The sequence below is a fragment of the Seriola dumerili genome, unplaced genomic scaffold (genome assembly GCF_002260705.1).
Source record: "Seriola dumerili isolate Sdu_G_001 unplaced genomic scaffold, Sdu_1.0 BDQW01000024.1, whole genome shotgun sequence".
In the NCBI taxonomy this organism is placed as follows: Eukaryota; Metazoa; Chordata; class Actinopteri; order Carangiformes; family Carangidae; genus Seriola; species Seriola dumerili.
This window is the reverse complement of record NW_019174279.1, coordinates 1,063,101-1,086,432: the sequence shown is the minus strand read 5'-3', so window position 1 is coordinate 1,086,432 and position 23,332 is coordinate 1,063,101. Positions and strand designations below refer to the sequence as shown.

General features: G+C 39.2%; 1 protein-coding gene across 2 annotated transcripts; it reads right to left on the bottom strand.

Annotated features, from left to right (window-relative positions):
- Positions 1–329: 329 nt before the first annotated feature.
- Positions 330–21,545, bottom strand: lrrc1 (leucine rich repeat containing 1). Of its 2 annotated transcripts, none has more exons than XM_022763674.1 (14): positions 20,960–21,545; positions 13,420–13,537; positions 12,603–12,681; positions 11,056–11,145; positions 7,649–7,705; positions 7,496–7,559; positions 6,637–6,711; positions 6,228–6,372; positions 5,595–5,713; positions 5,045–5,128; positions 3,213–3,328; positions 2,546–2,718; positions 1,091–1,230; positions 330–558 (listed from the first exon to the last, which is right to left on the bottom strand). In XM_022763674.1, exons 1-14 carry the CDS (start codon positions 21,116–21,118, stop codon positions 400–402), a joined length of 1,578 nt encoding a protein of 525 aa, XP_022619395.1. In that variant the 5' UTR covers positions 21,119–21,545; the 3' UTR covers positions 330–399. The 2 variants fall into 2 exon arrangements, with proteins under 2 accessions (XP_022619395.1, XP_022619404.1); XM_022763683.1 differs by lacking the exon at positions 20,960–21,545 and adding an exon at positions 16,877–16,960.
- Between the last annotated feature and the right edge of the window lie 1,787 nt (positions 21,546–23,332).

Genomic DNA, 23,332 nt, shown 5'->3' with positions numbered 1-23,332 from the left:
GCACCATGACTATTAAAGACTTATATAAGTGCAACTACCTAATGTATATTTTAAAATAAGACGGCCATTATAAAAAAGTAATAAATTTTTAAAATATCTTTTAAAAGGAGCATCTCTGTGCAGATTATTGCTGTGGACGTTAATTTTTTTTTTTTTTTTAAAAAGGAAGGCACAGCGGCCCTGGTAGACTGAGTCAAACACGTTTTTACACAGGACTGGAGATGGAGTAAGGTTACAGGCGTCCCAGGGTTTAATCAGAGGAGGGTAGGCCACACTGGGGTTTGTAGGTAAAACATAGAAAAGGGGGGGGGGGGGTGGGGGTCGGGGGGGACTGCAGGGGTTGTGCAGGACAACACAGCGGCGAGACACAGGAGGTAAAAAACATTGCTGAGGTAAAGGTCACACAGACGTGGTCACTCTGTCTGCAGCGTTATTGACCTCGTTTTTGTTGGAGTCCAGGCCTTTGGCAGCGTTCAGGTCGTTGCGGAGGTTCTCAGCTGCTTTCTTCATCGTTTTCAGCTCACCGGGGTGAGGCGTAGCCCGCCGGAGTAAAGTTCCCTGCGTGAAGGAATGACTCTAATTAGTGGTACACTTTCTATATATGCAGCAAAAAGAGTAATTACTTGCATCTGCTCTAGGTGGTGAGCGAAGAACAGTTAAAAATGGGCATGGCTGACTAAAGGCTATGTCAAAACTGAACGTCCAAACTGAATGACTGATTGCAAATGTGTCGCATTTGGCTTGAAAGTAGCAAAATGTAATAGAGAAATGTTGAACTAATTTTTGCATCATCATGTTACTATTGTCATTGTGAGCAAGCTAGCAGCTGGTGTTAGCATTTCGCTAAAAGCAGCTCTTTGTTCTTGTTTCTCTAATATGGACATCATGTGTTTTTAGTAACGGGCTCTATGGCACAGAGGAATAAGATATATCAGCCTTTGGATACAGTTCACTGTTAGTTTTAGTCTTTTTATAAGATTTGTTGACAATAAGAAAAATCTAGAATATCACCAGACTCATCCCTTAACAGTGGCTTTTCATTTTTGCTTTTTCTGCGCCGTAGTTGAGCCCTTGAGCTCGGCGCTCTCACCTTGTCATCATCCTCCTCCTCATCATCATCAAGGAAGTGAATGGCACTGATCCTGTTCACGGCTTTCCTGTCCCACGTGTCATCTGCCATGTCATTCACCAGGCTCTCCAGGGCTCCAAAGCGGGCAAGTTTATCAGAGCCTGAGGTTGTTTTTAAAAGAGACAACACAAATTGTATTACTGGAGTTCATGCATGTGTAAAAATGCTAAGAATGAATTACAGATCGTAAAATGAATATTTCAGTAGATTAAAATCAATATGGTTGTTATGATCGCTTCTCCGCAATCTGCCAACTCAAGAAATGAAAACTGTCACATAACCCAGCTCTTATGAGAGAGAGCCTGAAACTGCCAGATCACAGTTTCAAATCCCAGCTTAGTCACAGGCTTACAGCAACACAATCTTCCCTGCCCCCAACTATGGCTTCACCCTCACTCATCTGACCTCCACCAGTCTTACATCTGCATCTCTCCCACAAGAGAGAGACAGCACATCAATGCATAAATGCCGCCGTTTCTTTTTGAGGGAGAAACGGCTTTTTTTTAAGTGCAACATACAGTGACATGAAGGAACAAGCCTTTTGCAGTGGAACGCATATACTCCTCACATTTGTCTGTGGATGAACGCAAAGAATAAAAATGACAATGGACTGTCGTATCAGGCAGAGATAGAGCCAGCCTTCAGCCGCATCTCTATACCCACTAGGCGAGCTTTTAATGGCAGCAGGCCAGCCGCTGCTAAGCCTCTTTAACTGTCCAATCCGCCGCATTTCTGAAAAACATAACCAAGGAGGGCCTCAAGGGACAGGAGAGGGCCTGATCCGTTATAGGCGCTGTGATCCCTTACAGGACCTCATAATCGACAGATACTGCGGGGAAGGATCAGAGGGCACAGAACACGCTGTGCTTCCCCGAGCAGATCATGTGATAATGTCGCCAAAACCGCAGGGCACTAAATAATCAGGGACGAGGCAAGAACTGATGAGGAATAATACTCAAATGTCACAGTGCTGGCACCAAGTCGTTTCACTGTAGCCTGACACTTAAGGAGCATGGAGACACTGATCCCACACACACACTATATATATATATATATCTATATATATATATACACACACACACACAGACACACACAGAGACACACACACACACATACTGTGTTTGTGTGTATATATATATATATATGTGTGTAGATAGATAGATAGATAGATAGATAGATAGATGAGCATGTGCACTACCATATTTATATTATATGTACATATGCACACACACACACACACACACACACAGACACACACACAGACACACACACACACACATACTACTGTCATTTCACTCAGTCCAATATGAAAAAAATGTCTAGAGCTCCTGATAACACAGATGACTCATGGTTTGGTTATTCAAAACTTCAGGGAATTATCTTAGGCTTGATATAAAAAAACAAAAAAAACATTACCTTTATTGTCTGGTTCACATGGCTGTTGAGGCAGCAGCACGCAGGTGAGCACCTTCTCGCCTGAGTCAGGATCTTCGTCGGTCTGAAAGGTGAGGAGAGGCTGCGACTGGTTTTCTGACAACCATAAGGCTTTCAGTCGTAGTGTGGTCAGTGACAGCGGTAAGTGGATCAACCTGAAAACAAACAGGAAATAAATATCTAACCGGCTCATATTATATAGGATATAAAGAAACCACGAGATACCTGCAGGTTCTTATTTTCGTAACACTGCTGTGTTAGCTTTTAGGATTAGTACTTCGGATGAAGAACTTGGCAGTTGTTCTGACAATGTGCAGGAGGGGAAACACTCCCCAGACACAGAGGTGAACATGTTTGTGTGTGTGACTCAAGCAGCAGACATTGGCTACAGCCTCCTCTGAAGACAAAGCTTGGACCAAAACAGGTAGAGGCAGAGAACCAGAGCCAAAACAATCTGCCACTGACAGCGAGTGAGTAATATGTTGTCAAAATATCAGGATAATCTTCAGGGATCAGAGAGTAGAAAACAAGTATTTAATCAAGAATCATGTTTCATGTTTTCTAAAATTTGGGTTTGTATTTGCTTTTTTATCCATATATCTTTCACTTGAGTTGGTGTAAACTACCTTCTCCACCTTGTTGCACATACCTGTTTCCAGAGACATCGAACACATGCAGTTCGGTGGCTTGAGACAACTCTGACGGTATCCTCGTCAGCCTGTTCTCTCGTACGCAGAAGACATTCAGACCGCTGCAGCCCCCGATCTAGTTAATAGAAGAGACATCATGATTAGGCTGCATGTCAGCCACAGTAACAGGCATCCCATGAAGCATAAAAACACTAAGTGGTTTCAGTGGGGATTTTTCCTCTCCTTGTCTGGATATGGAGTATAATTTAATATAAAACAAATACTCATAAGTATAAATCTGGCGTTTTAACAATGCAGAACAAAAGAAACCAGAGTGAGTCTGTTGGCAGTATTTGGGCACTTTGTCCCAGAATTGGTGATCTCGGTGGCAGATTAGTTAAATGTCAATGGGATGTGGCGCAGGGACCTAAAATTAGGAACAATTAGACCTAGTAGCCAGACAAAGCAGAGACTTGATGGGCCAGCTGAACTGCAGTTGTAATCTATTAATCTGCTCAGACAGAGACCTGCAGGAGCAGGATACCAGTACTGTTCCAGAGATTCATCACGTTAAAAGGAGCAGGTTAAGCTCATCATATGGTAAGTGCTTTATGCGTCCACAGGAGAGAATAGAGTCTACAGTAAACGAAGCAGAAGGAACAAACAAAACATTTGAAATCGTCAGTTTTAGAACAATTCACATACATGATTCCATGTTAGCACAGACAAAAGTCAGCCAGGGAAAATGTGTTAGGAGCAACTAATCAACAATCAATAGAATCCATAAAACTGGGCCAATGGTCAAGTAGCTCAGCAAAGCACAAATCAATACTTGGGAAATGGTTACGCTGTGATTGTTAGAGATGTCATGCAATGCTGGTTTGAGAAAACAGTGACACCATCGATTCATTATCTAAGGCCAAGTGTGTTGAACTGTTATTTTTTCTCCAAACACTGCAGTCTTTACATCATTAATACACAAGGCCATTGTACAACGTCTGAAGAAGCCTTTCAGATGAAGCTTTCAACCAGGCGTGCCTTCACTTAAACAGACAAGAGGTTAGAAAAGAATGTCACATACAAACACAATGGAGACACTCAGACAGAGATGAGCAAACCGAGAGGACTGAGCAGTAAAAGTGAAAAGAGAAAGCACAACAAGGAAGAGCACTGTTGATCTAAAACGTGAATGAACTTTAGATAGTTTAACAATTTGAGCCAAGGAAAATCTCAATGTCACTCATAAACTGTTGCATTAAAGCCTAATGGCAGTCTAAGAGCATTACATTAGTGCACTCAATACAGGAAAAACCGGACAGAAAAATTCACATTTGTAATAATAATTTGAAGGTCAGAGCTGCAGTTCCTGCCTAACCTGCACCACCTGCTGACAAGAAAAATAACAACAGCAGCAGTTTACACCTGAAGACGAAGATCACGTCGATGTTTGTCATCTACAGGTAAAGAGAGTAATCATTTCGGCACATTTTGACATTTGCACCACCTGCAGGCAACGAGCGTAAGAGCTCCTGTTTTTTTTTTTGTAGATCTGTGGTTTTTAGGCTTCACATTTACTATATTTATTGGAGGTAACATCATCATTTGTCTTTCTGGTTTCTTTGGTTTCTTTGGTAAGGAAAGGAGGGGCACCAGTCTGGGTTGGCTGATTTCTGTATTTGGTGCTGAATATTACCACTATAAACTTGGGTGTCATTAGATTGTATATAATCTGTTGTACGCATCTATTAGTAGAAGAGTTATAGCTGGATTATAAAACACATAGTTTAGGTACTTTGGTACTTATGATCTTCGGTTTGGGTAACTGATGTTGGTTGATATGTGAAAAGCTTACCTCCTTGGGTAATGACATTAGCTGGTTTCTGTCACAGTTGAAGTTGGAAAGCCGTTTCAATTTCCCAATACTCCTCGGCAAACTCTGAAACAATAAATCAATCAAAATAACAATTAAAAAAGAACATCATTAGTATTTCCTTATTTTATTTTTTTCTTTACATTATATTTTAACAGTTAAACAGTTTGTCCCATTAATCAATTTATCCATAAAATGAGGACAATATAGAGAGCCAAATCATCCACGTGTCATCAGTATAGGGAGGTGCTCTCATGCAGACAGACAAAATGGGATGTGACAGAAAAACACAGACAGGTCAGAGCGGTCACGTACGCATCACCTGAATGTGGTTTTCAGTCTCTGTCTCACTCAGTGTGTCATCACTTGTACTTCAGCAGTCTGCACATCAGTCTTGCCTATAGCTATTTTTCCAGTTCGGTTAGCATGGGCGAGCTAAGGCCCAACTTTGTAAAATAAGTGTGAAGGTACTAACCCTATAATGTTTTCATTACGTTTTGAAGACAAAACATTAATACAGTTGGAAACAAACCTGTATATGGTTCTCTGTGAGCACAAGTTCAGTGAGACTTTCACAGTTGCCAATGCTCTCTGGAAGATAAGTTAGTTTATTCTGATCGGCTTTCAATATAGAAAGTTTCCGTAGTTTTCCTGCAGAGAAAGAAAAATATATATATTAGACACACTGCAAACCTTGTTTAGATATTACTTAGCAAGCTGATGAGGTCATAACGGGAACATTGCGTAAAATGTATGTTGCTGTCTCTTAAGTTATATTTATTTTCAGTGTCTTATTTTCAATACATTACATCAATATTCATTCATTTGGCAGACACTCTTGTCCGGAGTGAGTTAAAATAAGTGCATTAAAACCACATAGGAGCAAGAGCTAGATATCATCCAAATGTGAATGTATCACTTTTTAAACAAATGACTAAAAGCAGTGCTGCAGCACAAGCGCTTAGAGATTTGGTAGTTGTCACATTAAATGCAGACACCAAAGCATATTGGCTGCCACATACAGCACATGCAGAAAAGCAATGTTTTCCCATGTGTGAGAATTACGAGATGATGAGAAATAACCTATGTCAAAATATACCCAAGACAAGCTTGCAAAGATAGCATAATCACGCTAATAAAGGGCTAGGAGAATTCAAGTGCTTACCAATGCTTTCGGGGAGAGCATCAATGAGGTTCTGAGACACCAGCAGGTCAGTTAGTGACAGCAGGCCTCCCAACTCCTCAGGAAGGTGCCCCATTTTGTTTTCTGACACATCCAGACACAACAGGCTTTTCATACTGCCCATCTCCTGAGATTCAGAGCAGAGACTTGTGGTAAAGCAAACACCTTAGGCTTTGGACACATGTTCAACATGGCTGCAAGACAACATTTGTCTTATCTTGGGATGGAATTTTTGTCACTGATTCTAGTTCTAATTTTATTTTCTGAACTCATATATATATATATATGCATCAATGCACAATGCTATGAAATGGATTATATGAAACAGTGGTACTATAATAATGATAACAGAATCTCAAATACAGCCTATACATTTGCATGCAAAGCTTACTGCGGGTATGTCAGCCAACTGGTTTCCATCCAGCCACAAGTCCTTTAAGCTGACAAGACAGCCTATTGACTCCGGCTATGTGGGAGGAAGAAATGTAGAGATTGAAAGAGTGAGAGCCAGAAAAATAGAAAAGACAAGAAGAGACAACAAAACAGAAGAATGCAATATTAGTGATTTGATTCTGACAATATACTGCTTTTTTCTTTGATTCAAATTCATGATGTGCACACACAGCGAATAGAAATCGGTTGAAATGAATGAAAATGGATCCACAACCCCCCCATATGATTCTATCAATACTTATTTTCGTTTTAGGTTACACTGCTTTCTTCAAGAGCGTATCACAACTCTTCTGCTGCTTTTTGGCATCATGACAAATCAATTTAATTATATCTATTAAATGTAACAGAGCCGTGTCAAGAGTATGGAATAAAGGATAATACTGAAAACCAAATATTAACTATCACAATTGCGAGCAGAAGAAATTCAGACGACATCCAAAAATGTAAATAACTTCAGTTCACTGTACACACAACTGAGGAATACATTGTAAAGAAAATAAAACACATTAAAAGCCATTTCTTTGCAGTCTGTCTTTGCTTGATCTGTCAGTAAATCATTCACCATCAGAGTTAGACCGCTCGCATAAGATTACAACTTAAAACCAGAGCTCAACACAGATGGTCATCCTCCCATCTGCGTGATAAGAGGTGAAAGCTGTTCTCGAGGGACGTTAATCTACTCGGACATGACAAGAACAAGGAAATGGGAAAAGTTTCATTCTGCTCATTTTGTGAGCGGCAATGTGGCATTCTTCTGAGTAAACAAGCTCACACGCACCCAGAGAAAAAAGACTTACCAGACTGTAGAGTTCATTATTTCCTAGGTCGAGTTCTTCAAGTCTATGAAGCAGAGATAGTGACCTGTGGTTGACAGATGCAAGGAGATATGATACAACAATACATACATATATAAATATCCATACATACTGTGCAGTTAGTTGAACACTTACTCTGGTAGGAATGTGAGCAGATTTTCTCTGAGTTCTAGTGATACCAAATTGGAAAGGCTGCGATGACAGGAGAAAAGAAAGATTAATTGCTTCTGAAATTGCCATAAAAACATGAACTGTAGTTTCTATGCAATTTCTACTCATATCTCCACAACACAGATAAATATTAGACATGATGCTCTTGGATGTTTCTAAAAAGAAACAATGAGTTTTAATGAGAGCTAAAAAACAAAAATGGCCGTAAAACGTCTCCTTGCAATCAGATATCTGAGAAAAGGAAGTACTTTAGAGGTGTGTCACTCTTATCAAGGCTCTGAAATCACAGCAGCATAAACAACAGCTGCATTCTTTAAATGAAGAGCAAAATGTCTAAATGGTTATCATAGAACAAAGTACAGCACAGTGCTGCTTATGTACGCCTCCGTGCTGCACATGTACCCAATTAATGGAGGATTTTATGACAACAGCTTACTAGTACAGTGCAAAGTCCGTGTTGTTGATCAGAACCCAGACTAAATAATTCAGCCTTCGTGTGGGATTAGAGATGGACCGAGGAGTTAACATCATTTTCCTGATCTGAATACCAAACCAAATATTATGAGTCAATTAGCCAAGCTCTATCACTGTCAGAAATATGACACTAATGAATTGTTTCTAAAGCCTTTAGAGTGGCACTGCAGTTTCCATACCAAGTAGGTATGTTTAAACTGGTTCTTAATCTAGTCTACATCAAGTGTCTCTTGAAAACCCGGCTGACCCTCAACATTATATGCAATCCAACTGCTACTTTTCCTTAATCTTGCTTTCTGTGAGTGTTTTTCTTTCAGATCGCAAGCCAGAGATTAAAAGACTCTGCCTGAAATCTGGTCTTAGAGATCAGCTAAATGATGTAAACAACCACTTTACTGCATCAATGTCGCAGGTTTCTGTGAATGCTACTTTTTGCCAGAAAACACTCCCATCTCAGGAGATAAATGATGTCATTTAACCCCTTAAACATTTACTTTATCCATGTCTAAAAGCCCTCTAGTGTGTTGTTCCAACTGTGTTATGGTTTTCATTACCTTCTTTCCTTGACAGAGCGCAGGCCTTAAGTCACTGCTTTATGTAAGATAGATATGAGACACATGTGGGGCACATGCCGTACTATGAGGAAATGGGTGTGAAGAGATCACTTGAACTTTAGGTGACTTTCTTGGTAGGAAAACTCTATATGTCATACAAAATGATGTAAATCAGTCACATACACAGTTCCAGCTCTTGTCTATGTTCAGTTTGTAGCCGTTGCCATGGCAAACAACATGAACAGTATGAGAAACGGCTTTTATAGCCAACCAGGTAATCTGCAAAACAGATTTCTGAAAGGAAGCGTCATTTTTCTAAAATAAAATCTTAACTGACTTTGGTTTTAGCGTTTTTATGTTTGAAGCTTGTTTATAATCTTTAAACAACAAGATTTAACATGTTGCAGAATATTATGCAACTAAGGAAATATGCAGAACCTGAGAAAAGCTCAACGCACAACACAGTTACAAATGTTATAGGTCAGTTCTGCAGGACCATCATCACTACTCAGATGATCCATTACAGTATGGATCTTAATAAAAAAAAATCTATCTGGCGGGTTGTGTCTTGCACAAAATCTAATTTAGGCCAAATGTTGTATGTGTAAAACATCAGATTAACATTAAGTCTTAAAAGAAGTATAAAATAGGTGGCATAGCATTATTTCAAAGTCTGTAGTCCTGACCTATGAACACTAAAAGAATTCAGGCTGTCATCCACCATCCATGCATTATCTCTGAGAGGTTAAGCAATAATCCTTAATTTATGGCACCACCGCAAGGCGAGACGAATCTCTGTTTAGTTTAGCTCCAACTTTTTCAGCAGTTATCTAATGACTCAAATATGCCATCCAGACCACAACCACCAGTAATCATTTAAAACATACTACTACACCCGGGGGAGTTTCACTGTAGTAATCAATGTGAGAAAAAGTGCCTTTAAACAACATCTTTCGTAACTTTTGTGTTTTAAATCCTGCTCTACACAATTCATCAATTAAGAAGGTGTTACTATTTGTAAAAAAAAAAAAAAAAAAGACAAGTGTCTGGTGAAGAGGTAATTTGTAGCAATGAATGATAGGAGCTCCAGAAAAAAATCCATCCAATATCAGAACATCATCAACATTTCTAACCACAAGTGTACATCTAAAGTAAATTTATCCCTTTAAATCCATCAGTGTAAGAGTCTTAGTTCAGTTTCCTTTGAATTCCAAACTTCCACTAAAAACATCCCTTGTGGCAATTTGACCTAAAAGCACATATTTCTGTTATTAAATCCAATTATAACTGAACTCAACAATAGGGGAGGCCTCTAAGGAATAAGAATGCTGGCAGACATGAGCTTTCACTAGTCCGGATTATGTGCCATCTCACAACAAGACTTTTGCCTTTTATGACCAAGACAATGAAGTCAAGGAGCAGACGCTGACTGATGTGTCTGTGGGGAGTAATGTGGTTGGTATGTTTTCCCCTAATGCAGTGAGACGGAAGAGATTTTAGAGGAAATTATTACAATTGGGGGAGAAGAAGGCAATAGAAAACCAAGTGCCTGATGATAATAGCACTTAATGCACAACGTTGTACAGAAGGAGTCACAGTCATGATCTGGACACATTACAGATTTTTTAATTATTTTAGTTAAGAAGGAAAACTGTCATTCCATATGTTAATTGGCTGTGTAGGAGGACTTCTCACCTCATCATGTTTACTGACTAAAACAATAAAACCTGACATATTTACCTCTAGATAAGTAGTCGCTCACACAGCGCCACTCTAGAGAATTTTTTAAGACTCAAGGCGTTTCAAAAGGGGAAAATGTTGTTGCTTTCACACACTAGACTGTTTAATGTCTGTTAACACACACCACATCACAGAGGGTGGTATTAAAAACAACTGAATTTGGTTCAGTATTTCTATGGAACTCAACAAATTAAATCTATTTGTGGATAAAATTAAGATTTTTCTAACAAGATCACAAAGACTGAAGCAAAGTGTGAGACATGGAAATGCAGAGAGAGACACATAGATGTTATGTGACACAAGTCCCTCGACATCATCATTACATTATATGCACTTCAGGCTATTAGTGCATCAATATGCTCCAAAACAAGGGATTTGTAGTCTTGAAAAGATTCTCTCTCTCTGAACTCTAAATAGGTTACAAGCACCATGAACACCATTTGTTTGTCATTGTTCAGAGTAACAGACATTTGTCATTTCAGGGTAAGATAAACATTTTCATTTTTGCTTGTGCTATGAAACGGTGTGGAAATGTTTTACTGGCAAAGGTGAGATCCACTTATTATGTCAAAGCAAACATGATGAATCAGTGTATACACTTACTTCCCAATGTTGTCTGGAAGAACTTGCAATGAAATATCATTGATGGAAAGGCATGTTAGATTCCGCAGCTCTGGAAAGCTATCAGGTAACCTGCAAAAATAAAACACAAAGTCGCCACCTTGTGAGACACCGGCAGGAAAATGATGAATACTGGCCACTAAAAAGGAGAGGGTGACTGTGCTGTTGGATGACTGTGTTGTCTGTTGAGAATGTAAGCAATGTTAAGCAAGGGTTTACCAGCACTTTAGGCAAGGCAATAAAAGTCTCTGCAATCTGGTGTCCTAAAAAAAAAAAAAAAAAAAAAAGGCAGAAAATCCAATTTTCTCAATGGACATATTGTCTGCTTGTTCAGGACAAAACTTTCTTTTGTCAAGTTTTTACTACTATGAGACTACTGTGGTCACACTCTGATATATAGCAGCAGCAACAACATTAAGCTTCTTGCATCATTCAAGCTCTGGTTATCTTCATTTTGGTGGAATCCATCCTACATAAATGTGAATGAGATGAAAAAAGACTATTTCTTTCCAATATTTCTCTCCAGAATCATTATTTGGACTGAATGTAAGCCAGAGATCAAGAAAGGTATCAACAAGTCTTAATAACTGACTAGAAGTGACCTGTAGCCGGCTGCTGGTATTTGGAACCAGGCACACTCTCAAGATTAAGTATGGCGCTCCATGTAAACTAAAACCTGCTAATATAAACACAATGTCCACCGCTGCAATTCTAAATGGAGCCTGCGATCAATCCTAAAGTGACAGGTCCTTTAATAAAACAACTTATAGAGACAACTAAATCATCGCTTTTTATATTTTTTGTTGCTGTAAATGTTTTTAAAAACAAGATAAAATTCTTCTTTTTTATACATTTGAAAAATACAGACAGGGCCTTTAAAATTAATTAATGTGCCATCACATTCCTGCTAACCCCCAGTTGTAACTAAACCTTTACTATGAAACTGTTCAATTAGGGCTGATGAAAGAGTGGAAAATTAGGTTACTACTGTGGAAAAAGAGTGTTGTGTGTGTGTGGAAGCCTGTGTGCACTTTAAAAGTATTGAACACCAATGCTATGTTATACTATTCATTGGTGCCTCCTAAACTATAGACTGAAAAGCAGTGTGGTTTTTTCCCCTGCTGGGGTGCAAATTGGACTTAGTCTCACCCACACAATTAAAAGCAAACTATGCAAAATCTGCAATCTGTCAAGTTCATGGCGGCAGGAGTAAAAGCAGGAGTTCTTAAAAACACACACAATGCAGACAATGGCAATATGAACCACAAGAAACATGTATTTTCTTAATTTTCAAAGATGTACTCCCCGCTTTTGTTATTCCAACATTTAAATCTGGATAAATAGGCCGGTTCATTTAGGAGGAGATAAGTAGAAAAGTATCAGATACTGTATATGAAATGTATGGTTTTAGCCAAGTTACAAATCTTGACAGAGGAATATTTTAGAAGAGACCACGGTTAAAGTATCAAATATGCATGATAATTAGTTTTCCGCTTTGAAAAGTAAAACATCATCATCTGTGTCACTACCTTGTTAATGGATTTCCACTGAAATCTGCCACTTGGAGGGCTTTGCAGTATGAAATGCTCTCTGGAATTTCCATAATATCTGAATAAGAGAAAAGACACATGTTACAGCACTTCTTAATCACTCCACTCGGGCCAGCAGTCAAAAAATAAATATACGACACAATCAGCATTAGTTAAATAACGCATGTCAAAATAATACAATTAAAGGCAGTTGCTTTAAGTGCAAGCGATAAACAATAAAAATCACGACAGTGACGGTGCAGACCTGATTGCAAAGATGTGGTAAATCTAATGAGAATAAATCTGTGTTATTATTGAAGTTATATTACCCATGTCTCACTCACTAAATATGATGCATTCAGACCAAAAAAGAAAGATCAAATGTGCAGTTGTTTAAAACACTCCAACTTAATCATGACTCAACATAAACAAGACAGTGTCTTAAATGCACTTTCTATCAACTTGAATTTGGTTTTGCTCTCCAGCCACAGCTGTGAACAGACTGCTGCTTTGTTGCAGGAGAAACCTCACCAGTGTATCTAAAGGAATATGTTCGGGTCTATTCAAACAACTTGGGAGATTCAGGCTAATGCAAACCATGCTTTTTTGTATGCTCGTTTGCTGCATCAGCTTCACTAATGGGGAGTAAATCTGCCAGTGTCATTCATTCGTTGAATTTAGTGCCGTCTCTCTCAGCTGTAAAAGCATACTCTCGCAGATGTGAAGAAAACACACAGACAGACAGTTATAAAATGTGAAATGTAACAACTGAGTATGAGTTAGTTGTGTGTTTAATATGACCTTTTTGCCTTCTTACCATTTCGAGAGACATCCAGTTCTACCAGCTGCATGAAGTTGGCTATTTCTGGTGGAAGTCTCTGGATCTCGTTGTCACTCAGGCCAAGTTTTCTTAGTTTAACCAGCTGGAAAAATGGCTGAAAGGCAAAAAGTATAGTCAGTAAAAAGCGGTGGAAGTGGAAGTAAAACCGTCGCATTGAATTGTATACAACATATTTATTCAATTTAAACTTAACTGAAGATGATTTAATGTTTGGTGACATAAATCAAGTGCTTAAATTATAATCACATCTTTAGCAGTGGTTGATTTCTTTCTTGCAGTAGCATGCGCCTTGTTAGCATTTTCAGAAATAATAACGCTTCATTGCATTTTACTTTTTATGTTTAAAGACCGTGCACAGTCCCACAATTTTCAATTATTCTGGCTGATTAGATGTCTGCTCAGGTTGAACTTGGGTGGGGCTATGATGGGAATCACATGAGGGCACCACAATGTAAAAAAAGAAAGATAAGAGTGTAAGTCGTCTGCTGCTTTAGGAGTAACAGAACTAACTTATTTTTTTCCGTGTGTGTGTGTGTGTGTGTATATATATATATATATATATATATATATGTGTGTGTGTTAAATATAAACATGCAGGACTCCTCTGTGTGGAACTGACTGGAAAAGCCAGGAAAAGACTAGGGTTCAAGGCATTCTTCTAGGCAAAAAGATTTAGCAAGAGAGTATAATGATGAAGACCAGTCTGCAGCCTCTAAATGCTGACTTTATTACTGTTACATCAGCTCACTACTCGACAATAAAGCCTTCTTTATTTCTTATTATTCCTTTATTCCAAAAATACAAGAGGACATGACCCCTTTTTTTTTTTTTACCTCTGGCTTTATAACTTTTGGGGATTCTTAATGAAAAACCCATTCATTAGTCACAAATGTCTGAGAAACTAGAAGTATTCCCCCCTCTACCAATTCAATTAAATTCTGTGCTCCATTTCTTCTCAAATAAAAGCAAACATCTCTGGTGGCCTATTGATAGCAGACACCTCCACCTCCTGTTTCAGTTAAAAGCCACTTCTGAAAAAAAAATACAATTAACAGGACACATGTCGTCACTGTGAGATATTTTTATTCAACAGGCTGTGCTGATGACGTCTGACAGCCGGTATTACTTTTCCCAAGTTCTCCAACGGACCCTTCTCCTCTCTAACTTTGCTTTTCAGACACTATCAGATAGGATGCGTGGCCTCAGGGTCAACTCACAGGTTGCTATTTAGAAGTGCAGAGATCTTTGTTTGTTGGTTTCCGAGAAGGAAAGATCCAGTTGGCACACACAAAAAAGCAAAAGCAATTATCATAAGCACATACTTGACGCCCATAACAAGAGCGGGCAGAACCTTGCCTGTGTGGTGGCGGAGCAGGTACCTGACAATGCTGCTTCAGGTTCCCTTAAAGTTTTAGCAAGAACAGAACAGAAAAACTTCCCCTCTGGCCTCTCTATTTTCTCCTCTGTTGCGTTTCACCGGGCAGGCCATCTGGCCATGGGGGCTCATCAATGAAAAACATGCATTTCTTATTTCTTATTCAGTCAATCGATCACTGAAGCTGACTGTTAAATATGTTCTTTTGATCTGCGTGCCCAGTACGCTGAAGGTTTCTACTTTTCTGTACTGTACTTTTATGCTGTAAAAACATGTTGAAATCCATTGTAACCAACTTGAACTGGTTTTTTTTTGTTTGTTTTTTACAACCACAGGGTTTTGGATGGCATATGGCTGTCAAAAACTGGTAGGGGAACATTTCATTTATTCAAAGGTGAAACATTTTAGGCTGTAGGAAACATGTCTTTATTTGTAAGAGGAGACTATAGTGGTGTTGCAGCATGCCCAGGTAAATGAAATACGTTTTGTTTGGAGGTCAACAAAGCTAGGATGAATTGAAAACCTAAATGATCTGAAAATATGTTAAGCTGTAATAATTATCATGAGTACAGCTGGTCCACAGACAACCCAAGCAGCTCATTTTTGTGAAATTAGCCTCTCTCTTCAATCACAGGCAGTACATAATGAGTCAATAACATTATTAGACTGCCAGGGCACCTGCATCGTCTGATCATTAGCTAATGTCAGTTTAGGTGTAAAGGCAATCTGTAAAACCCATTTGCATTTTTAAAATTCATGATCAGGTTGCACATTTTCCATAGACTATATCCAGATACAGATCATATTCTAATAATGTGTGCACAACAAATAAGGCCCAAGAGTCCAAGAGTCCAAGAGTCAAACTCCACCCTTTTACAAAATGCCCATGTCATTCCAAGGTCTTAAGAAAGAAAACAGCCGCTAATCCATCATTTGATCAAGCAAACAAACCTGTGTTCTTACAGGAAGGGACTGTTTGTCTGAGTTTTCACATCTTAACCACCTGAATTTCACTTTCACATTTCACTTTCTTATAAAAAAAAAACATAGTATGAAGTGCAGTGCCTGTCAGATCACTCTGCTCCCAATCACAAGGCCACAGCTCAAAGATTTATATCCATCTTGATGATATTATCAAGGGAGTCGTTGCTAGTGCAGACTTGTTCATTTCCAAAAAACTAACCTGAGGTGTAACAGATCAGGAAAATATTGCCAATTCAGTTTTGAGCTTGATCACACCTACATGTTTCCCACTTTCAGACTTCCTCCTTGAGCTATGCCTCTCCCTTTATGACACAGTTGGAAGCAAACACAAACTTCCAGTATCAAGGACTCAAATGAAATCAATGTCAGTTTAATTCAAATGCTCAATGCAGTTTTCCAATCCTCTTCATAACAATAAAGACAACCAGAAAGGTAACAAACAGCAATATACAATTGATTCTTTTGTTGTAAATTTGCGACGAGCTTCGCAATTTCTGCATTTAACTTACTGACAGAAAACCTGTTCCTCCTGTTAGTGTCATTCAGTGTCACCACACCCCCAACTGTCACCCGTGCGTGACACACAAAAACCAAAACAGGCTGAGTCAAGCATACATTAACTATACTGTCAACTCCCGTGTCAATGTTTGAACCTCCAGTTTCACCCTTAGCACTGATGGTGGTTTTGGAAAGTGAGCACAGGGATCATTGTACCAGAAGTTGTCACCAAAAGTCCATAATGTACTCATGTAGTACAAGATGCAGGTGTGAAGTTTAGCAACAAATATTCTTACATAATCAAACCAAAAAGCTATAAAATCAGCATTAAAAAAATGAATTATTTGAGTAGATGAGTGTAATAGAGAGTTTGCCATTTATCCGGACTAGGCTTCCTTGCTTTGTCATCAAGTCAATTACATTTGCCAGGCCACAACCCTACAGCCATAAAGGCAAAGAGTGTTGAATGCTTAGTTGAGTCCATTACAAGTTATTTCATGTGCACATTTTACAGTATATCATAGCAAAGGCTAGGTTTAAAACTGCTTCAGCCACAACCACATTTCAGAAACTCACCTGCACTACCCTTTGTGACAGTTCTTTCTTTGCAGGAACATCTCCTTTGTCGATCAGAGTTCAGAGTTTCAAAGTCAGTTCAACCACCAGCTTCCTGCTCTGGGATTCATCGCACCACTTTCTTTACCACTTCAGACATGCAACAAACTCTGCAGCTTCCTGTCTCAGACCGGATATTGCTTTCTCTCGCCCTCACTGCCATCACTTCCATCACTGCCATCAATGCATGTTTCAGCTTACATATTTAAACTGTCGATTGACTTATCAGTTAAGGGGCGAATCCTCTCAAAATCAACTTGTCATATCTGGTAATTTTATTGTTTGTCAACCTGGAAAACATGATACTTCTAGGGATGAAACCAATGATAGTCTTTAGTCTGATCGATTAATCTTCTCAGTTAATCATTTAGTCTACTAAATATCAGAAAATTGTGAAAAATACTGTTATAATTTCCCGCAACCCGAGGTGTGTTCAGATTGCTTGTTTTAAATCAACCCCTAATTGTATTCAGCTCATTCCTGTATATGACAAAGAACATCATCACATCCTTGCACTGAAGAAGCTGCAACTGCAGAATGTTTGGCCTTTTTACTTGAGAAATTACTGAAAAGATTAATCAAATTTAAACCCGTTGCTGATTTTCTCTAGATTGACTGGTTTATCGATCAATTATTGCAGTTAAAAATAATTCTGTTATGCAGAGGTATATGCACCGCAGATGTAAGAGTTGCTTTTTCATTTAAGAAGGTTTTTGACACAGCCACTTCTCTGTCTTACAGTTTTAGTGGAGCGGGAGACACTGAAAACTGCATTCATTTTTAAACTGGATGAACAGGCAAACACATTTTAACAGCCAGCTACTCTTGCATTCTTATTCTTCCTTGCTGGTTAGTTTCTTAGTTTGACTGCCGTTTACAAACCAGTCTGATGGTATGTATCGTGAGGACCAGTGGCTTAAGGGACATTTTGAATACACAAAGAGACACAATTTACTGCTTGTTAATTCAGTCCACAGTGTCTGCAAAAACAATACATAAAACAAACAAAACAAAAAAGAAATAGGACCTTCATGACTTGGTCAGCAGATTTTTCTTCGTAAAACTATTGAAACTATCTGCTCAAGTTCAACTTGCCTCATCTTGTTACTGTAAAAACACACCTTTGCTGTTTCATCTTGCCGTTAAGGCTGCCATGTGCATGTTTTTATCTGCCCGCTGGTTGAAATGATTGACTTGAAATATGTTCCTGCGTCTAGGCTTTGTTACATCATTGTCAATATAATAATAAAGTTAAGTGGTCAGCTTTTTTTTTTTTTTTTTTTTCAGTTAGCCACCTCCAAGGCAAATGGGATGAGGCCACACAGTGAGCAGTGGAGTGGACTGATACCAAGGTTTATCCAGTGGGACGTTTCTTGGGTTCACTCAGCAAGCATTGATGACATTAGATACATGCCAAAGAACACAATACACAGTTTCTCTCGTCAGCATGCAAATAATCCACTGCTCTACCCTCTATACAAACTTATGAGCATATATATATATATATATATATATATATACATATATATATACAAATATATTGCTAAATTGTCAAACAGCTGTGTATGTGTTGTCACAGTGAGAGTACACCTGTTAATCACACCCTTGCAGGCAAGGACGATGGAGAGAGGGTTAACTATGCAAGCGCCTGGTTTGCCAGGTGTATAGTGGAGTTGGTTTATGGTTTTATTGGTCTGTACTTTTCAATTTAGGTCGATGACTCATTAGAAAACACTACAATTGCACGAGTGAGGCGACAACAAAACACATAATGCTGTCTTTGTTTTCAGTCAGAATACCTGTTCCTGTGCTTTTCTTCAATGGACAAAGTAAGCAGTGTCACACAGCCATGAGAGGCTGCTAATATTATCTCTGTTTCATCAAATTTCTATGGACATGCCAAGCCCAGAAAATCTTCTTTCTACTGTCTTTTTCCTTTTACTGTACAGACTTCTGTAGACCACATCGCTGTATGTTATATTTAGATGAAAACCAAGAATGAAAGAAACGTCGCAAAGGCACAAAATAGTCCTTCAATCCTATCAGCTTTACATCTGACACCATGACTTCAGTTATATGAGGTCAGGACAGTTTCTCAAGTGTACTAGTCCACTTGTCAGGGCCAGCTGTAAACCCAACATATTACCAAACGTACTCCATGCTGTTGAAGGTTTCCGTGACAATAACAAATGCAATTTTCTCAAGCTTAAAATACACTCTCCAGAGCGGAACCAAAAGCACCATCAACAACAAAACCGGTTTGGCTGCAAAAGTTAAAGGGAATATGCAACAAAGCCACAAAGCCACAAAGTCAGTAATCCTTTCCCTCACTGTAGCAGCTCTGGGCTATACGAATGCCAGAAAGACATCTTCAGACTCTGGGATCTTCAGCTTCAAGCCCGGACATAGACACATACTAAATGGACCATTCTCACACAATCCGTTAACTAGTATCTCACTTAATCCAGAGCGCCATGGTCACAAGTCAGAAGGCCGAGCTTCTGTATCTCTTCCTCCCCAAAGTATGTTGTTTCTATTAAACAAAAATAGTGCCACTGCGATGGAGTACTTCAATCATCCTATGATTCACTGGGTGTTTGTGTCTGTAAAGGGTTACAGTCATCCAAGTTGTGGAATATCTAATGGAAGTCAAATGACAAGGTTTGCTTTTTAGTCTTGAATTTTCAACCCAATCCAGTTGTGACGTCATGTACCTATGAATACAGTTCGACATTGGATAGACAGTGTTGAATCGGTTATTTAATTAAAGACTTAAATCACGTTGTAAATCAAAGTCTTTAATCTGTCTTTAATTGACTGAGTCATAATCAAACAAATATACCAATCATTCACAGATTCTAATGTGTAAAGATTTTGCTACTTTTCTCAAAATATTGTTGAGTTTCAGGGTATTTGAAGGCATCACTTCGGGCGCTGGGAAATTGTAATGGTTCTTTTTCAATCTTCTATTTTAGGAAAGCACCAGTCTAATATGCCAGGTCGATATCAGTGCCAATTCTGCCCATATTAAAAAGATTGGGAATCAGCCATGATATGACTAATTCACAATATATACTGTTTTTTGGTCAATATTATCAAAAAACTCACTGTTTCTTTCAGTCTCTGCATTTAAATATTATTCTAATGAGTCCAACGCTATGAGTTATACAGATTTAAATATGGAAAAAAAGAGCATTGGTATTGAACTTGAAGCTTGATTTCCTGCATTTCTAAAATGACTGACTGATTGAAAATGAAAATAACTGTCTTTTTTACAATATATATTCATTATGATGATCCTTGTTGTATGTTGCATACCCATGCACAAGATCCACTTACTGGAATTTTTCTGGAGCTTTTGGCTACATCTCATGGCCTTCATCAGCAGATGGAGTTTGTTTTTCTTTTTTTGTGCAACTTATTTCCAAAGTCAATAATGAACCTTCAACAAGCGTCTTATTTGGGACCTCTAGCGTTGAATAAATATTGCTCTAGAGCACCATTAGTCATTCCTGTTTAACAATATTAGATTACTGAGTCATATATATTGTGACTTGAGTATTGTTCAACATAGTTAAACTCTATTTCCTCTGAAGAATGAGATATTTCATGCTCTCTGCACACAGTCATGGCTCTCTGAGTTCACAGACAAAGGGTCATGGGTATTTCTGACCTCAGCATGGGATCACCTGCCCAAACAGGTTTGACGTATCAGACAAAATGTCAGGGCTTTGCCGAGACATTTGAGACTCAAATAAAAATGTTTTATGACCTAAACCCAGACTCTGGCACATGCATTAGATCAACCTGCGGTGGGAGGTGTAGTTCAGGGGAGATTTCCACCTCCACAGTGTGCCTGCCTTGCTGATCTTGCGTAATTGTTGTCCCCAGGTACCACCAGACTCTCACGGGACGCCTGATCAGCTCAGTTAGCAGCTCCGTGTCAGAGCCACTCTAACCGAAGGAACACATTACATGTGACCAAAAATAAGCTACGATACCCTGCCTCTGAACCCCAGTGAGCGGAAGCTGTTTGCTGCTTACCTTGGGCAAGTCTCTGAGTTGGTTGGCATCAAGCAACAGCTCCTCCAAACTCCGTCCGTAGCGATAAATCTCATCGGGCACATACAGCAGGGAGCAGTGGCGTTTATCGATCATCTCAACATGACGGTTGCACCGCCACAGGGGTATACAGTGAAACATCACGGGGGAGGTGGGAATAAATCTCGTACCCGTGCGATAAACAAACAGCGGGGAGGAGGGGGATGCAACAGATTGCTACTGCGGGATAGCACTGGACTAAATTCACCGTCAAACACAAGCGAGGCGAAACTCACACGCGACTAAACACCGAAACTCCAGCTGTAAATAACGTTACCGAGCTAACGTTCGTGAGGTCGCGACCAACATGGGAATTACTGTCCGTCGTTGTCTCACTTTGGTGACTTTGTAGGCACCTGTTTTTTCCCCTCTCCACTTGGTTCCTCGTCTCACGTCGACCCCCCGCCGTTTTTAAAAGCCCTCTTTTGTAACCGCAAAAACACGGGCTACATCTCCGTATAGAGGCGGGTAGCGTTCTCGTTTTTTTTTCGTGTCTCGTCCTGGAGTTAATTTCCTCCCCCGTCCAGTTTCTGACCCGGAACATTCACTCCCTCATTCCAATCCTACGTCACCGTTCCAGGCTGCTCCTCCCCCCGGTCCCTCCTCTGGATAGTCCCGTCCCGCACAGGGCCGCCATGGTTGGGCACAGAGGGCCGACAACAGCCCGGGGCCCCACAGGCTGACAGAGGACACCCAGAATGAAAAACCCTGGACCTTAAGCTTGTTTTTAAAAATGCTTGATATAGATGTAGCAAAATATACTTAATAAAGTTTATTTAAAATATAATCCAGCAGTATGTTTGAAAAGCTACGCCAGTGGTGAAAGTCCTACTATGTGTTTTACAAGGTTTTATCTATTTAATGTTTATTTGTTTATGGACAAGTAGTTCTATATAGCATGAACAAATGCCACAGATTTATAGCCTAAGCTAATTTGCATTTTCTGGCTTTTAAAATACATGCAATAAAATAAAAGAAGAAAACCACAAAAATAAAAATAAAAACCCAACCAGAAAATAGCCTACATTACAAAAAACAACACAAAACTCAACAAGAACATACAACACAGCACAAGACGCAAACAATACACAAAACAGAAAAAATTTATAACAATACAATAAATGTACCATGAAACAAGTAGCAGATCATTCATGACAGGTCCATCTTTAAAAACTATTTCAGATTATGTCAAAATGGATCAAGACTGGGATTATGATCCCAGTCTTGATCCATTTTGAGTTATGTGGGTAAAGAGTTCCACATGTTGATGAATATAGCATTTTACAAATTCTGTGTATATTCATGAATAAAGTTACAATTAACCACATGCAAGATAAACCACAAATCAGCTGCTACACAGTGAACCCATTGTGGGGCCATTGGGTGGTTGGCTGCACTTTGCCCTGCTGGTAATCCAGCCATGCCAACGTGCCTCTCCTGTCCTTTTTCAGTTGCCCTCTTTAGCTTTACTTCATGTCCAAAAGCCAGAATCCATCAAATAATTTATCAGCAAATAAATGTATGTCTATGTAAAACGTCACGTCACATCCCGCACGATTTGTGATTCAGCTTTCTAGACGCATAATCTGACAGATTTCAATTTCTCAATGAAAAAAAAATAAGAACACTCATGTCAACCTTTAAGATACTAATTTGGATTTTTATTTTACAATTTTCTCCTTTCCAGGTTAGAGGTCAAGGTCAGCTCCAGGCCTCTGTTGCAGGGTCCCCTTGTGGTAGCAGTGTCGTTAACCATCCAGTCATTTTGCCACCACCGTCCAAGGTCAATAGGGCTTCAGCTCTGACGTTTGGAGTATATGGAGTTTTTATTGGGAGTATTGACAATTGACAAAATTTGAAATTCCCAATCCCAATTGTGTCTTTTTCCTGCCGTGTTTAAACAGTCATGATAAAACAACTTTCTGATCCTTTTCTCACCTCAAAAAAAGTAAACATTTAACAACTTACAAGTAACAAAAACAAAGTCCCATAGGTATATAATAGCAGCTTACCTCAAACTAATAAACTGAACTATGAAGATGGATTAATGATGCAGTCTTAGCAGGTGGCCACAGGTGGTGCTGAAGGCTGCAGCAGCTTTAGAGCCTCTCCTCTACTATCTCCAACAGTTGTTTAAACATAACCACAAAACACAAAAATAGACAGGAAGGGTCCTTGAGAGGTGGCAGACAGCAGACAGCAGACAGCAGACACCCCCCCCCCAATGAAACACAACAACATCATGGGGATTTTAGTGAACTGACAAAGAACTGCTTTCTTTTCATTATGTTCATAATTTGTTGACATTTTTTCTAA

Bases quoted from the DNA above. Each gene is read 5' to 3' on its own strand.
- lrrc1 (XM_022763674.1), bottom strand. From the start codon at position 21,118: ATGTTTCACTGTATACCCCTGTGGCGGTGCAACCGTCATGTTGAGATG. The intron at 7,560-7,648 runs GTAAGTGTTCAA...TGTCAACCACAG, and splicing joins CTGCTCACATTCCTACCAGA to GTCACTATCTCTGCTTCATA. The intron at 6,712-7,495 runs GTAAGTCTTTTT...CCTCCCACATAG, and splicing joins ATAATGAACTCTACAGTCTG to CCGGAGTCAATAGGCTGTCT.